This window comes from Erinaceus europaeus, chromosome 20 (assembly GCF_950295315.1).
Source record: "Erinaceus europaeus chromosome 20, mEriEur2.1, whole genome shotgun sequence".
Lineage (NCBI taxonomy): Eukaryota > Metazoa > Chordata > Mammalia > Eulipotyphla > Erinaceidae > Erinaceus > Erinaceus europaeus.
In genome coordinates this window covers 6,690,060-6,708,071 of record NC_080181.1, presented here as the reverse complement: position 1 = coordinate 6,708,071, position 18,012 = coordinate 6,690,060, and the positions used below count along the sequence as shown (strand labels likewise).

At 41.8% G+C, this 18,012-nt stretch overlaps 2 protein-coding genes across 2 annotated transcripts in view; one reads left to right on the top strand and one right to left on the bottom strand.

Moving 5' to 3' along the window:
• PDGFD (platelet derived growth factor D) overlaps positions 1 to 18,012 on the top strand; it is a 178,171-nt gene that overhangs the window by 87,691 nt on the left and 72,468 nt on the right. The window lies entirely within an intron of this gene.
• Positions 15,350 to 16,982, bottom strand: DDI1 (DNA damage inducible 1 homolog 1). Its single transcript, XM_007520675.2, has one exon. It carries the CDS (start codon positions 16,674 to 16,676, stop codon positions 15,459 to 15,461), a length of 1,218 nt encoding a protein of 405 aa, XP_007520737.2. The 5' UTR covers positions 16,677 to 16,982; the 3' UTR covers positions 15,350 to 15,458.

Sequence of the window (18,012 nt, the reverse complement as noted above, 5' to 3'; positions counted from 1 at the left end):
AGACCTGCTGAATTCACCATCTGTGAAGTGACTCCCCTGCAGGTGGGAAGCCAGGGGCCTCAAACCAAGATCCTTATGGGGTTCTCCATAGTGAAACATTAGACTTTTTGAAGAATATGCCTGTGTTCATAAGACTTCAGAAAGACAAACACTGTTTCAAAATGACTACTGTAACTCCAGATCCACCGCTCACCATTGGGGCATTTTGCTGTTTATCAAGGTAGATTTACTCCTGTCAAATGTGCCAGTTACAGGGACATAACTCAAACTTTGACAAATGTATACCTATAACCAGGGCCGAGAGAGACATGGGATATTTTTAGTCACCTGACAACAATTTCTGTCATGCCATAGTCAATCCCTTCTCCAGCCCAGTCAATCCCCTCTCCAGCCCTTCTGCTGACAACTTGTGGTTCGTTTTCTGTCTTTATATAGTTTTATATTTTTATTGTGGGATTAATGGTGTATAGCAGATACCGTTGTTGATGCATGTGTAAAATTTCTCAGCTTTCTGTATAACACTCTCATACACAGCCTAGTTCCTCCTCTACCATCATGCACCAGAATCAGAAAACCCCACCCTTACCTCTCAGAGTCCTTTACTTTGGTGCAATGCACCAACCCAGTCCAAGTTCTACTTTGTATTTACTCGTTCTGTTCCTATTTCTCAGTTTCTGTCCATGAGTGAGCTCCTCCCATATTCACCCTTCTCTTTCTGGCTTATTTCACTTCACATGATTCCTTCAAGCTCCATCCAAGATGAGGTGAAGAAGGTGAATTCACCATTCTTAATAGCCAAGTAGTATTCCACTGTGTATATAGACCACAACTTTCTTAGCCACACGTATAGGTTTCTAAGTTTTGGGCTATTACAAATTGTGCGGCTATAAACATAGGCATACACAGATCTTTTTGGATGGGTGTGTTTGATTTCTTAAGAGAGGAATTGCCCAGTCATAAGGTACGTCTATTTCTAGCCTTCTGAGAGTTACCCTGACTGCTCCTCACAGGATTGGGACCAATTTTCATTTGCACCAGTAATGCAGGAGGACTACCTTAATTCCCACAACCACTTCAACATTTATAGTTAATACACTTTCTGGTGTATGATATTCTCACAGAAATGAAGTGGTTATCTCATTGTTACTTTAGTTTGCATTTTTCTGACAATTATTTGGATCATTTTTTTTCGTTTTTTGGAATTTGGATCTCTTCTTTGATCAAGATTATGTTCATATCCTCTTCTTATAGTTATAAGGGGTCATTTGTTTTTCTGTTGCTGAGTCTGATGTATGGCATGTAACGGTCTTCCATTCTGTAAGGGGTCTGTGTTTGGGTGGTGGTTTCTTTTGCTGTGCAGAAGGTTCTCAATTTGGTTTATTTTTGTTTCTGTCTTCCCTGCAATGAACTTGAGTCATTGAAGTTGGATATAAAATTTAGATGGAAAAGAGTTATACCAATATTTTCATCGAAGTATTGATAGTTTCTGGTGTAGCATTCAGGTCCTTGATCCACTTGGAGTTTAACTTTTGTATGTGGTGAAATGTAGTGGTTCAGTTTCACTTTTCTGTATGTTTCAACCCAATTTCCCCAACACCATTTACTTTCTCCATTTAATAGTTTGGGACCCCTTCTCAAGAATTTGGTGTTCATAGGTGTGCGGGCTTATTTATGGTCTCTCAGTTTTATTACTGGTCAGTGGGTCTATTTTTGTTTCAGTACCAGGCAGTGTTAATTATAGTTTTGCATCTTTATGGATATCATATTAATGGAGTTGTGCAGAATGTGGTATTGCCTGTCTGCATTTTATTCCTTAGTGTGTACTTTGCAGATTCCTCCTGTGGTGCATGGGTCCATCTGTGACCATAATCAATTCATTTTTACTGCTGTGTATTTTTTCCTTATATGGGACATCTGCAATATGTTTAGCCATTGAAATGCTTATGGGCACTTAGATATCCCTAGCCTCTAGATATTATGGATAAAACTGTCCTGAACTATAAATATTTGCATACATGTCTGTGACACCATTTCTTTAGGATAAATACCTGACAGTGTGACAAAGGTATGTTAACAACCACATGCCACTCCCCAACTATTTCCAGAGGTTTGTGCATGCCCAGCAGCAATGTATGCAAATTCCTGCTTCAGCCACATTTAGTCTTGGCAGCTTATTGATACTCTTGATGTATAATTTTAGCTGTACTAGTGCAGATGCTTTGACAGATAATGCTTTTGAAATTATTTCTTTTATATGAGCTAGATAGGTAGACAAGTGGATGGGTGGACGGACTGATAGTGAGGAGGAGAGGAAGAAAGTGAGAAGCCAGAGTACCTCTCTAGTGCATGTCATGCTAGCAATCAAATCTGGAGTTTCAGCCACTCAAGTCTTATTCTCAGTGAGCCAAGTTAATTGCCTACCAGAGCTCTGGGTTTATTTGCATTTTCATCATGACTAAAGTGGTGAACACACCTTTTCGTGTTTTTATGTACCACTCATACTTATTTAGTGAACTCTTCACATGTGTTGACCTTACAGTGCATTGTTTTTTTCTTCTTGCCATTATTTAATAAACATCTCCCCCACTCTCTCTCTCTCTGTGTATAGAGTTGTCAGTTATATATTTTACAAATTATTTATCCTAGTATTAGCTTCTCAAAGAATTCTCATTGTTGATGAAGACAAAATTATCCATATTTAATAAGTCATTGTTTTTTTGTTTATAAGATGGAAATATTGACAGGAACATAGAATAAGAGGACTACAATTCTATACAGTTCCCACCACCAGAACACCATATCCCATCCCCTCCACTGATAGCTTCCCTTTTCTTTTTTTTTAAATGATTTTCTTTCTTTTCTTTAATATTTATTTATTTATTTATCCCCTTTTGTTGCTCTTGTTGTTTTGTTGTTGTAGTTGTTATTGATGTCGTCATTGTTGGATAGGACAGAGAGAAATGGAGAGAGGAAGGGAAGACAGAGAGGGGGAGAGAAAGATAGACACCTGCAGACCTGCTTCACCACCTGTAATTGCTTCCCTGCTGAACATGGGTATTGGCAGGTCGATCCATACTCCAAGCCTGTCTCTCTCTTTCACTAGTAGGTCAGGGATCTGGAGAGGTGGGGCTCCAGGACACATTGGTGGAGTTGTCTGCCCAGGAAAGTAGGGTTGGCATCATCTGGACCCTGGTGGCTGAAAAAGAGTTAAGATATAAAGCAGAGTAAATTGTTGATTAATCATGAACCTAAAGGCAAGGATATTGCAGATGAAGACTTGGGGTCTCTGTTTTGGAAAAAGCTAGTAGGTCTATTTTAGGTATATTCCAAGGGGCCCATGACTTTACCAGTTTTTGCCTGAGCCTGATAGCTAATATGCAAGTGGACCCAAGGTATTGCCTGGGAAGATGGTGTCATAGTTAGAAAAGGACTAGAAAGCTGGATCAGGGAAGAGAGTAGCTCCCAAATATGGGGAAAATATATGAATATTGTTAACTGTAAACCCCATCCATTTGATCTGCTAGTTTTTTATTGATATATTCCCTTTTGTTCCATTTATATGCTTACACCAGTTTACCTTAGTTACTGTAAATCTGTAATGAGTTTTTAAGTCATATATTAATATGCATCTATATGTATTTATTTTACATTAGATAAAGAGTTTTACACTAGACAGAGGGAGAGAAAGACCAGAACATCACTCTGGTACATGAAATGCTAGAGAGCCTCAGACTATGTAAGGCCCATAGTCTACCAGTTGAGATATTTCTCTGGCCACTAAAGTTGGGGGTTTTTATCATCTATCTATGTATCTATCTGTCTGTCTGTCTGTCGGTCTATCTATATTACCACTTGTTTCTCTTCCTCTAAAACAATGTTAAAACATACTTCCTATTTCCTGTGATTACTCTTGCTCATTCCTTCCTCCCCATCTTAATATGGTCTCCTTTTCTACTCTAGTTCCTCTATCCAGAGACATTGCCAATATTTTATTACAAATATTATCTCAGGGTCAGGAAACAGTTTACCCAAGCACCTGCCTTACTGTCCACAAAGCATTTATTTCTAATTTTATTTGCATTTATTTCTAATAGGACAGTCTCTTACCCATATTTTATATATGTATTTATGACTGCTCTTCCAAGATTTTTTCCCATCTTCTTGTTATGCTACTCAGTCACTTTAAGATTATCATATATTTTTTGGGGAAACTGATTACCTCTTCACTCTCTCACCAGCCTCAAAATCAAGAGGTTAAGAGTCTGTCACTGAGAACAGGGGAGGGTGCATGTAGATGTGAACACTGAATGACTAGACAATGAAGGTTCCTGTGCAAATATGCAGTTATCATTTCACCAGAGCATTATTTCCCAGACATATGAAGCTTTCTTCCTCCTATCTAGCAGTCATTCCCCAAAATCCAGTTATGAAGTAAATATGCAGTCTGTGTGCCAGTGTTTGCTGTTGCCGTGTTTTAGACTGAGCTCTCAAGATGAACTGCCTGTCTCAGTGTGTTGTGCTGTGATGGTAGGGATTGTGGCCTCCTGCAGAGTCCCCTGCCTCTTCTTCTGGCCTCTTCAGCTAATTCTATAATTCATGAATCGTCTGCCTTCATGTCTCTGGTGTGCCTCTGGCTACAGTATAAATCTCTCTTATCTCTGTTATGTGGCGAAATTACCATCATAACCAAGATTATCCTGCCATTTAGTAGCCTTGGAAGTTCAAGGCATTGTGCCGTGCAACTTTACGGATTCATTACACTTTTATACAGAGCATGTGGTGTTGTTCAGTGTCTGCATCATACTTGATTGGATTTCTCTAGATTGTGAAACTGTCTTTAGAACCCTCCTCTGTTGAATATTACTTCCTTCTCGTTCTACAGTTTCTACTACAAACTATGTTTTCAGCAACTGATTTGGCCAGGCGTGCATTGCCATCTCATCCAGTGAGCTAATAAAGTGGCCAGGTTTTAACATACACATCACGAAAAGAAAAGGGTTAGAATTCAGATATTTTGCATAATGTTTTTGCCCAACTATCTAAAATACAAGTGGAAACAAAATAATGTGCACTTAGAGGAAAATTTATACACTGAGAATGGACTCTCAGCTTCGGATTCTTGCTGGAAGCTTTTACAACATGAAAAAGCCTCTTTCTTTCTTCCTCATAGGTACCATTAGGAAATCAAGTTAGAGGTCTATCTCACAGTAGTTCCACTGAAGGAGGTTCCAAAGAGAAGTTCATCATTGCAGGTTTCAAAGTAAGGACGTATTTGCTCAATTAAACCCCAGTAAGCCTAATAATAGGAATAGTATTATTTACAGTTACCACATAGAGAATTACAGTTATAACCAATATTCTGTATCATAAATTCTTCTCTGACCTCTGTCAGTGAATGAAATATAGTTTCTGTGTACTAAACATGCTTGGAATAAAGTTCCCTCAAGATGGAGACATCAACTTAAAAAGGAAGGAGGAAGATCTTGAGATTTTTCTACAGCACACTGAGGGCATTTCACAGAAAAAACCGCCTTTTCTGCCAGCCCAAGTTTGGACCACACACCAGTTTCAAAGCAGATCCCCATCAGCTCGCAGAGTCAGTGAGTTTGGTGCCAGAAAAGATATGACTGCTTATGCCAGTCATTTTGCCTTAACTATAAATGGACACAAGAACAAACAGACTAGCGACAGGGACTCCACGTGGTCTCTTTTTGATTCCTACCACAACAGACACTAACTGGGCGGCATCTCCATGCTAGCTAGAGAATTCCAAAGCTTCATGATCACCAATAAGTAATATTCATTATATTACATTAGTGAAAATCTGAGTGTAAAGAGAGAAATTTCTAAAAGTAGCATCTTCAGGTTCATGACAGTTCCTAAAAATAGAATGAACAAAATAGACTTCTTGTTCTTCCTTCCGAGTTGTTTGAATCAAGATATAGTGCATTTTGCTGGATTGCTACTAGGTATTGTCAGTCAGAACTGGGAGGAGAGACTGTGCCATGCTTTGAAAGTAACGTTGCCATTCAAAAGCACGTTGGCTGCAGCCATGAAAGGCAGTATGCCAGTGTGCTTCACAGCAGATGGGCCAAATGCGCCCAAGCTACACAGGGTGGAAGCTGTGCCACATTGTGACTTCATGAATTGTCACTGAAGTGGGTCACTTGAGAAGGTTAATTTTAAAAAAAGATTGATATTGGTTACTCAATATCAGTTTCATGTGAGAGAAAGATATAGAGATAAGGAGAGGAAGAGAGCAGAGGGATGGAGAAATGGGGATAGAGAGAGAGAGAGAGAGAGAGAAGGAGGAGAGTGGGAGGGGCAGCTGAGAAGCCAGCAACTTTATATATGAGCCTCTGACGCTGTACCAGTTAACTGCTGAACAAGTGAAATTTGTTATATGAATTTTTACCTCACGTAAAGAAATCATGCCAAGTTTTTCACTTAAACACATTAGCTATTTGTCTTTTTTTTTTAACTGCACTTGAATATGTCCAGTATGAACTAGTGTTTTCATATAATATCTGACAGCCTTTTTTTTTGCCTCTAGGGTTATCTCTGGGGCTGGGTGTTTGCACTACAAATCCACTGCTCCCTGGAGGCAGGCTGTTTTTTCCCTTTTTTTGCCCTTGTTATTATTGTTGTTGTTGTTGTTGCTGTCATTGTTAGAAAGGATGGAGAGAGGAGGGGGAAAGACAGACACCTTTAGACCTGCTTCCATGCTTGTGAAGCGACCCCCTGCAGGTGGGGAGCTGGGGGCTGGAATCAGGATCCTCATGCTAGTCCTTGCTCTCTGAGCCATGCGTGCTTAGCCCACTGCGCTGTCGCCCAGCCCCCTCTAACACATTTTTATTCACTAGTTGAGTCATGAAATTCTTTGAGAACTGTGCAGTCATTGGTCTTTCCTTCCTTTCTTTCTTTCTTTCTTTCTTTCTTTCTTTCTTTCTCTCAGAAATCACCATCATAGTATTTGAGGTCTTCATCTCAAACTTTTCCCATCTGCCTGTATTATCTTGCTATATGTGTAATTGCCTGCCTTGCATTTAAAATCTTCCCAGCAACTTCTATATTCAGTTCTACTTAAGTTATGAGTGTGATGTTGGAGCTTTGCCTTTGTAATAACTCCCAGGGTAGAATCATTTGTGAAAACCATCCACCTGCTGGCTTCCCCTAACACATCATTAATGAAGGTGTCAATGAGGAAGGTCACTGGCAGCAGTGCCTGCAGCACCCCACTGAACCACCGAGTGGATTTGCTGCACCACCTTTAATAAGTGCCCTGCTCTTGGCAGCTAATTCTCAGTTCATGTGAAGGCCTTGTGGTCAGTACAGGTAAAGTTACTTTTTTCCCTTATTTTATGGCGATAAGATGTTCTCTCATATCAGTCAGGGCTTACCTGGGTCCCGCACTTTTGCTGCTACTCTGAGGTGCTGTGGAGGGTGGCACTGCTGTTGAATTGCTTGGAGGGTTCATCAGCTTTTCTTCCAGAGAATGGAGGGTACAATTTTCATTTCTGGCTCAGCTGTGCTGCGTCTTCCTTTTGGGGCTGTAATCCATGGACTGTTTCACTGCTCATTAGCACTCCTGCGTCCTGAGGAAATAACAAGGGCAAACTCCACTTCTGTTCATTTTGCCTAGTTTGCTGCCTAGTTTCAGCCTGAAAAAGGCCTTGGGGGATATGAGTGAGAAATAATTGCTGTGGGTTAAATGGGCAGAGGGCTTACCTGTCCCTGGAAACTGACTTCCCTACCATCAATTTTGCAGGTGCCTTAGGGTCTTAGAGTTGCTGTATGGCCAGTGTGGCCCCCACCCCTGGTTCTCCAAGAGGGAACAGCTGTGTACTTTGGAGAGACGATCACTTGTTTTTACTGCAGTCCTCCCTACAATACAGGGTACTGAACACCCTCAGACCTGAAGTACTGAAAAGACAGCCACTGCTGGGGCGACCCAGAGCACCCCATACTTTTCTGGGTGCCTCCAAGTGAGAAAGACATTATTATTATTATTATTATTTCTTTATTGGGGGGTTAATGTTTTAAAGTCGCCAGTAAATCCAATAGTTTGTACATGCACAACACTTCCACTTTTCCACACAACAATACAACCCCCACTAGATCTTCTGCCGTCTTGTTCCAGGACCTGAACTCTCCCTTCCACCCACCCCAGAGTCTTTTCCTTTGGTGCAGTGCACCAACTCGAGTCCAGGTTCTGCTTAGTGTTTTCTCTTCTGATCTTGTCTTTCAACTTCTCTCTGTGAGGTCATCCCATATTCATTTTTCTGTTTCTGATTTATTTCATTTAACATGATTTATTAAGCTCCATCCAAGCTATTTTTAATAGCTGAGTAGTATTCCATTGTGTATATAGACCACAACTTGCTCAGCCACTCATCTGTTGTTTGACACCTGGGTTGCTTCCAGGTTTTGGCTATTACAAATTGTGCTGCTGTGAACATAGGTATACACACATCTTTGTGGATGGGTGTGTTTGGTTCCTCAGTATATATCCCTAGGAGAGAAATTGCAGGGCCATAGGGTAGGTCCATGTCTAGGCTTCTGAAAGTTCTCCAGACTGCAAAAAACCACTACCCCAAACAAAGACCGTTCACAGAATGGGAGAAGATCTTTACATGCCATACATCAGAGAAGAGGCTAACCAAGCTATATAAAGAGCTTGCCAAACTCAGCAACAAGAAAGCAAGTGTCCCCACCCAAAAATGGGAGAGGACATGAACAGAATATTCACCACAGAAGAGATCCAAAAGGCCAAGAAACATATGAAAAAATGCTCCAGGTCATTGATAGTCATGAGAATGTCATACATCAGAAAAGGTAGCAGCAACAAATACTAGAGAGGTTGTGGGGATAAAGAAACCCTCCTGCACTGCTGGTGGGAATGTCAATTGGTGAGAAAGGCTTTTTTTATTTAGTATTTATTTTCTTTTTTATTGCCCTTGTTGTTTTTTATTGTTGTTGTACTTACTGTTGTTGTTATTGATGTCGTCATTGTTGAATAGGACAGAGAGAAATGGAGAGAGGAAGGGAATACAGAGAGGGGGAGAGAAAGAGAGACACCTGTATGCAGATCTGCTTCACCGTTTGTGAAGCGACTCCCCTGCAGGTAGGGAGCCGGGGGCTCAAGCAGGATCCTTGTGCTGGTCCTTGCGCTTTGCGCCACGCGCGCTTAACCCACTGTGCTACCACCCGACTCCCGGTAAGAAAGAAAGGTTTTTAACCTTCCTACTTTTGTCCTTGCACAGAGGTTTGGTACCTTGTCCACTAATACCCCTGTCCACTAATGGACAGAATTTAGGCTAGAACCAGACTATCCACTTTTGTTGTTGCTTTTGCCTGCAGAAATGTTTTTTTTTTCACTTACAATATTTAAGTGGGGCAAGAGTTACCTCACCCAGTAGATCATAAATCTTACCACTCTGGGTTCCAGCCTCTGATCACCACATGGGAGAGAGCACCATGGAGCTTCTTGAGTTCTGGAGAAGTTTATGGTGCCTCTCCTCTCTGTGTGTATTATTATTTCCCCTGCCTCTCACCTTCTCTAGAAAAACAGAAAGGAAAAAAGTCACTGAGGGTAGTAGAGTCATGCAGGGATGAAGTTCCAATGGCAGAAATTAATTAGTAAAATCAAATGTTTGGGTTACTATAATCTGAGTATTTGAAATGTTTATGAAAGGAGAAAACATTGGAAAGTGCATGCTCCTGGTTCTGTGGGACTTTTGCTAAATAACTTCAAAAAATGAGCTAATCTGAATCTCTGAGATTAGATGGGCAGCCAAAAAAGCTTTTTGATTGCTTGATACGATTTAAACCAATTCCTTAGCTATTGGACACTCAAGAGAAAAAAGAACATTGCTACAGTTGCATGTATTAATGAAGACACTTTCAGACCAGGCACTTCAGAGCCATTACAGAATAAGACTTTGACAGTAGAGACCTTGCCATATAGAGACATAAACTCCTATAGCTTATGGGATATCAGTGAGATGGTTTGTTGTCAGTTACTGCTTCTTTGGAGACCAAGTGGTGGCAGTTGGCAGCATTTTGAACCAAGAATGCCTCTGTTTCTGTTTAACTTTGACTGTCCATCTGTTGCTTTAACTTGAATCAATTATTTCTGGTAGTATATGTACATTTTTTATGATTACCATTTTATTCTAAATTCCTGGTGAGATAGACTAGAAGTCAATCAGTAACAAAAGTCCGTAGATGTGTCTGGTGTCCCATTCCTGCTATCGACATTCTCTGAATGCGAAGCATTCCCTGTGCCATTTTTGCTTTTTCAGTTTCCCTTAGGACCTTCTCAACAAGTGTTCCCATGACAATATCACAATCTGCTCACCCCACCACCTTCCATCTCTCAATTCTCATACCTTTCAGCTCAAGAATCATGAGTCTCTGTATCCAGATGCTCGGCAAAACTCTTTTTAGACACCCTCCACTGCCTTTGTGCATGCACATCTGCTTACCCAAAAGCTTCTTGTTTTGCAGCTTTGGGGGAATGGCACAACCCCGCCTTACATTCTTTTCACTGCACCTTCACTTCCTGTAGTTCCAAGATGACTTAGAATACACAAGAATGTCAGTTATACCATTATTCAGGCTTCCTCCTCAATTTCTGCTTCACTGTGCAAATGCTGTCTTAAAAACTCAACACTTAGAATTTACTTTGAGAGTTTACTTCAGGTTATCACCAGTGTTATTCCAGGTGTGACAGCAGTTAATAAAACTTGTAGACAATTTAAATATTTGCTTTGAGTACCCCATTGCCCACATTTTCTGATGTGAATCTGTTATTTGTAGTTGCATAAATAGATGTATAGATGTCACTTCTAATAAATCTTAAAACATTCACTTCAACAAGCTCATTTATATTGTAGATTTTTGAGGAAAAATACATAATACCTGTCATTCGTTATTTCATTATCTCTTAAAATGTGATTTTCTTTTAATTGATGTAACTTGTAGTTTAGTAATATGTACAATTAAATGGAAGTGATTTAAGAAATGAGACTTGTTATCTGGTTAAGTTGCCAACTTTAAGGGCTGTTAACTAGTGCTTACTTGCCTGAACAAGTTTTATAATGGTTATTTCTCTTGTGCAAATAAACTTGGAAATTCTTGCTTTCAACTTGTAGACATGTAATGACAACATAGATCACTAATCATACAGACCTATTACATTTTCAGCTTCTGTGGAGGAGGGACCCACAGAGTGATAATTAAACAACCAACCCCACTACTTACAGGGTCACTGATTCTTTTGGTTATTTGGCCTTGATAAAGTTTCCAGGACAGTGGACTTTCCATTTGTTTTATTGAGGAAGTGTTGTGTTGCAAAGCTATTATTATTACAGGAGTACAATCTCATACCTCTACTAAATAGGTGCCAGCATATCTCAGGCATCACCAAATTCTCATCTTCCTCTGCTTTAGGGCATGGAATTCCCAATTGCTTTGCACCATCGAATCCCTACCTCTGCCTCTTTGGCCCTTTGGGCCTATTGAAATAGAGCACAGTTTATTAAATGTTTCACCCTTTGTTTTCTCTTGCTTTGAATCTCATATTTCACCTGTCAGCAAAGTCATCTTGGTATCTGTCCTTCTGAATACCAAAATCAGTCCCAGGCAAACTGGCATGGTTTGGTTACAGCAAATATTCTTATACAGTCCTCAAGGTGGAACTGTTGGCAACTTTGCCAGACTAAAAGCACCTTAAATACTGTTTTGTTTATTTCTGGAATCCTTTCATTTAAGTTTAGACATGTAAGTATCGATCATGTTGTTAACACAGAACATGTTCTAATTAAACAAAAATCAACCAGCTTACTGTCTAAATGTGATTTAGTTTTGCTTTACGTATTTGTGTAAAAACTACGATAAAAAGCTATGCTGTGGGGCCAGGTGGCAGTATATACCTGGTTGAGCTCTCACATTAGCATGGACTCAGGTTCAAACTCCATTCTACAACAGCAGGGAAGAGGGGAAGGTTCACAAGCAGTGAAGCAGTGCTGTAGGTGCCTCTCTTCCTCTCTGTCACCTGCTCCCATCTCAATTTCTTTCTTTTTTAAATTTTTTTATTTATGAAAGGGAAACATTGACTAAACCACAGGGTAAGAGGGGTAAAACTCGACACAATTCCCACCACCAGAACTCCATATCCCATCCCCTCCCCTGATAGCTTTCCTATTCTTAACCCTCTGAGAGTATGAGCCCAAGGTCATTGTGGGTTGCAGAAGCTTGAAGGTCTGGCTTCTGTAATTGATTCTCCTCTGAACATGGGCATTGACAAGTCGATCCATACACCCAGCCTGCCTCTCTCTTTCCCTAGTGGGTAAGGGCTCTGGGGAAGGAGAGCTCCAGGACACATTGGTGGGGTTGTCTGTCCAGGGAAGTCTGGTTGGCATCATGCTAGCATCTGGAACCTGGTGGTTGAAAAGAGAGTTAACATACAAAGCCAAACAAATTGTTGACCACAATCTCAATTTCTGTCTGCCCTAGCAAATAAAAGGAAAGAAAAATGCCTGTTAAGCAGTGGATTTGTAGTGATAACCCTGTTGGGGAAAAAAAAAAAACTATACTTATTAATAAGTTAATTTATTGATTATATAGGACTCTGCCCACTTCTTTCATAGTTATATTTACTAAATATATTCTATTTTCCCACATAAAATACCAATGACTAAGGATATAATCATGAACACAATTATGATTATGCCAGAAGACCATTTTTTTTTATTTTTATTAGTAATTTAGGGTCCCATTTTAAATTTTCTAAATTCCCAAGCGCTTATATAGCCATAATATGCTTGGTATCTAGTCCATGAGAACTTAGACTTTTTATTTCTTCTTGCTTATTTTGTGGCAAATGTTCCAACAAACTGACTCATCTCCCTAGGAGTTGATTTCTTTGTCTCCATTATGTAAGTCCCAATCCCTTTCCATTTGTTTTGTAAGGGAAGTGTTTGTTCATGGCTGCCTAACCACTCCTCCTGGACTAAACCATAAGAGGAAGCAGTTAGAACCTAGAACTACAGTAGGTCAAAGCAGAAGCAGAACACACACTTCACCTGAGAATCTGTCCTATAACTAACTAACTTTGAGTCAGGTAACTGGGTTTTCTCCAGGTGACTCTGAATGACTCATCTCTGGGTAGATGATAATTCTCCTGTAAGTGCGGCTTGAGTTCAAATTGCCAGCTGAGCACTAGAAAGTTGTTACTGCAGGGAAGAAGAAACCCAGCACCTCAGCATGCCGGCTAGTGGATGCTGCATTGTGGTAGTTAGTTTACATTTCCAAATGAGGAGCTGGAATTCTTCCCGGAATTCATGTTCTGTATCTCATGAGTCACATGGAAGTTAACATATTTTTTCTGAATGTTTAATTTTATGTCTTCCCATATATCTGCAAATACATGGAAATAGTCCCTTGTCTTAAAAAGGTGTTTTGTGACCAAGGAGGTAGCTTAGTAGTATAGCACAGGCCTTGAGTAGATGCAGTCGTAGGTTTGATCTCATGCAATGCACATGCTGAAGTGGTGTCCTGATCTCTCTCACAAAATAAAGTCTTTAAGCAGGGGAAAAAAAAAAAATCTACCCTCCGCATTATTTATTTATTTTTAATAGTAACCTTTAACGTTTTATTTTACTTAATTGGTAATCCCTCTTTGATAGAACAGAGATAAATTGAAGGGGCTGGTCAGAGGCCCACCTGGTTGAGCACACATGTTACAATGTGCCAGGACCCAGGTTCGAGCCCCCAGTCCTCACCTTTAGGGGGACATCTTTGAAAGTGGTAAAGCAGTGTTCTAGGTGTCTTTCTCCCTCCCTTTCTTTTTTTTTTTTTTTTCACTTTCTAACAAAGTCCCAAAACCTACATCTACACCAGTTTCTGTGAGAGAGAGCATATGTTCACACATATCCATAAACTACTGCAAAATATATACCTGAAAGCAGAAGTACACTAGAGTTTGCAGTGAGTACCCCCCTAACACTTCCTCTCCACTATTCCAAGCTTTGGGTCCATGATTGCTCAACAATTTGTTTGGCTTCGTATGTTAACTCTTTTCAGTCACCAGGTTCCAGATGCCATCAGGATGCTGGCCAGGCTTCCCTGGTTTGAAAACCCCACCAATATGTCCTGGAGCTCCACTTCCCCAGAGCCCCACCCTACTAGGGAAAGAGAGAGGCAGACTGGGAGTATGGACCAACCAGTCAATGCCCATGTTCAGTGGGGAAGCAATTACAGAAGCCAGACCTTCCACCTTCTGCAACCCACAATGACCCTGGGTCCATGCTCCCAGAGGGATAGAGAATGGGAAAGCTATCAGGGGAGGGGGTGGGATATGGAGATTGGGTGGTGGGAATTGTGTGGAGTTGTACCCCTCCTACCCTATGGTTTTGTTAATTAATCCTTTCTTAAAGAAAAAAGAAAAAAAAAGGAAAGAAAGGCATTCAGGAATGGAGGGATAGCTTAGCAGAGTAGGATAAGAATGTTTTAATGCATGCAGCTCAAGTTTGAGCCTGGCACTATATCAAATTCCAGTCCTATGATATCTCTTTTTAATGTTTTGCATTATCTTTATTTATTTATTGGGGGGAGACAGCCAGAAATCAAGAGGGAAGGGAGTGATAGAGAGGGAGAGACACCTGCAGCACTGCTTCACCACTTGCAAAGCTTTCCCCCTGCAGGTGGGGACCGAGGGCTCGAACTTGGGTCCTTGAGCACTTTAACATGTGCACTCAACCAGGTGAGCCACTACCTGGCCCCAGTCTATATTTCTTTCTCTCTTCCCTTCTCCCCCTTCTCCCTCCCTCCTTTTGCCTCTATCTTTATCTGTTTCTTTCTGGATGCAAAAGCAACATTGGAGGTCCTGGTTACACAAAAAAATATAAATAGAAAAATCATATTAATAAGCTCAAGCATATAACTGACCTACCATTGCTAACTAATCTGTTTGTTAAAGAACTATAAAAATGGACATTGTGAAAACAATTCCCTAAAGAACTGTATAAACAAGGATAGTAAAAGTAGCCTGCTCTGAATGTGAAGACACTAGTATTGATATGATGAAGTTTGATGTAGATGTCTTGTTGGGTCTGCATCAATGCCTTTTCCTAGAGAGTTGTTCAAAATAGCAGCTGGTTTGGACCAGTCACCCTGTGTAGTCTGAGGGGTGTCTTCTGGAAGAGACTGGTTGTCTGTCATGAATTACCTGGGCACCCTTAGGTGCATCTGATCTTTTGTGGGATGGGGTTCAGTGATCTCAGAATTAGGGTAACACACCAGGGATTGAGCTATTCTAGACTGAGAACTGAGTCCCAAGACTAGGTTTGGTTGTCACTGATATTTTTAATGATCACACTGCCAGTGGGTTCATGTCTTAGCATTTTCCAGGACCCAAAACCCTCCTCAAGGTGGAGACCTAGTTACACGCCATCTTAACACTTTTTCCATCCTGGGTCCACGAATGAATGTTTAATAGTCTCTGCTACATTCTTGTCTGAAGACTCCTCCTGCCCAGTCCCAGTGACCAGCTTAGCACATAGTGGTAGCTCTCCCTCGGGGAGGAAGTGAGTCTGAGTGCCTGTGGTGCCGATCACCAGCACATTTCTCTTCAAGTCAATGGAGCACTGGTGTCTCCTGAGCATATCCAGGCCGAGAAGCATGTCCATGGGCTGCTCCTCCAGGATGGAGAAGGAGCACTGCAGGAAATCCCCTTCGATCTGAATCTGTGCCAGGTGAACTCGCCCGAGAATTCTCTGTGTCCCCACTCCTTTAGCGATCCCGGCCCACCGGCGGTCCACCAGACGGATTATATTGCATCTCTCAGCACACACTTGGCTCATGATGGTCATTTGGGCCCCTGAGTCAACAAAAGCCTTCAAAGGATGTCCATTCACTTTGCAGTTAATGTAGAGCATGGCCACCTGCCCGAAACTCTCCGGAGCCTCCTCCATGGCGATATTCATGTTTTCCTCGATGTTCTGCTGCCGTATTTCTTCTTCTATCTTGGCCTGAGCTTCCAGATCAAATGGATCAGAGGCACAGAGGCGTAGCCTCTCCTGTTCTCTCAGGGCCCGTTCCCTCTGCTGCTCCATCAGGACCTGGGAGAACGTCTCCAGGTTTCCGCTGAGCAGGGCATCAGCCAGGGGAGGGTTGCGTTCCTTCAGCAAAGACAAGTCGTGGGGATTGGAAAGCAGCATGCTTCGGATGAAGGCGGGGCTCTCCAGGCCCTGAGCAAATGTCCTCTTCTCCCCAGAGCCCAATCCATGGGCCTTCTGGAGCGAATGTGCACGGTGGTGCTGCCGGGAGCTGGACGTGCCGGGCACTGCGAGACCAGTGGAGTCCATTCGAGACTGGGTGGGTGGCCGTCCCTGAGGCCGAGATCCCACATGGTCCTTCTGAAGCAGAACCACAACATCGCCATCTCTGAGGCCGTATTGGGCCAGGGAGCAGTGGTCGTCCACGAGCAGCCGCTCCATGTAGACGATCTGGGTCTCCTCGGAGGGGATGCCGGACTCAAGCTCACAGAGGACACGGAAGTCGTGCAGCTCAAAGTCAGGGTTGACCTGGAGGGAGAAGGTGACCTCTGAGAGGTCCCTCCGCACACAGTATACAGTGACCAACATGGCATGGGCCAGGTGGGCACAGGGCATCAGGTGGTTCTATGGCTGTCTGTGCTGGTCTCGCTGGATGGCTGGGCTGCTCCTCACTTCTTGGGATCTGTGCTTTGGTTCATCCATTCACTTCTTATAGAGGGAAAGACAGCCGCTCACCAGCCTGGACTTGCCTGCCAGCCCCAGTGCCTGGTGTGGGGTCACCTGGAACCTTGAGGTCACATGGTGTGTTCCAGAGTTCACTTGTAATGTGGCTGTTGGAACTCAGAAGGCCTGTTTCCATGGAAGCAAGGTCACAACTCCATGAGGTTCTGAGACCAGCCCTTGAAACCCTATTGAACTCGAGATGTGGATAAGATGCTTTCAGCTTCTCCTAACCAACTGTTTGCCTTCATTCTGTTCATTTGAGAAATACATTCTCTTTATCTTATATTTCCTGAGCGCAGCATACTCTTTTCAAACGTGGCAGAGCATCATGCCGTGTGTGTCATGTGAAAGCTTCATCAGGTTTAGTGCCTGAGCTTGGGGACTTCAACTTCTAGGGAGAGATGATGGCAAGTGGGAAAAAACCACAGTACTGACTGTAAGACAGAGACTTTTTCTCTGAAGAGGAAACAAGGTGAACATGGAAAGCTGAATATCTTCCACATGGAATATGGTAAGAGTCACTACAGATAAAAGAAATTACTTCTGTAATTGCTTCTCCAATGGACATGGGCATTGACAGGTGGATGAATACCCCCAGCCTGGTTCTGTCTTTCCCTAGTGGGGCAGGGCTCTGGAGAAGTGAGGTGGTCTGCCCAGGGAAGTCAGGTTGGCCTCATGGTAGCATCTGCAGCTTGGTGACTGAAAAGCATTAGAATATAAAGCAGAAAAAATTGTTTAACAATCAGGAACCTAAAGGTAAAAATAGAGCAGATGACATTTGGAATCTTCATGTTGGAAGAAGCTAGAAAGTCTATTTTAGGTCTATTCAGATGGGCCTGTGAGCTTCCAGTGGAGGGACACAGGACTGTAGTGGTAGGAATAGCATGAAATGTTATCCCTGTTATCTCATAATTTTGTAAATAAATATTAAATGACTAATAAAAATGAAATAAAAATTGCATGTGAAAAAGAGAAATTCATGACAAGTCCTGTTACTCCAGAGAATAGTGAGATGCTCACTGTAATGAGAAATTATTTGAATGGCAGGATGTGAAGCTAAAAAAAATGGTTGGAGTCAATTTACCGAGTTATTTATGAATTCAGTAAGTTTTAAGTGATGTCAATAAGCTAAGACTTTCCCTCCCACCCAAGACTAAAGATGAATGGAGAAGACAAAAGTGAAAAAGGATGATGCAAGACAATATGGAAGATCCTTAAATACATAAAA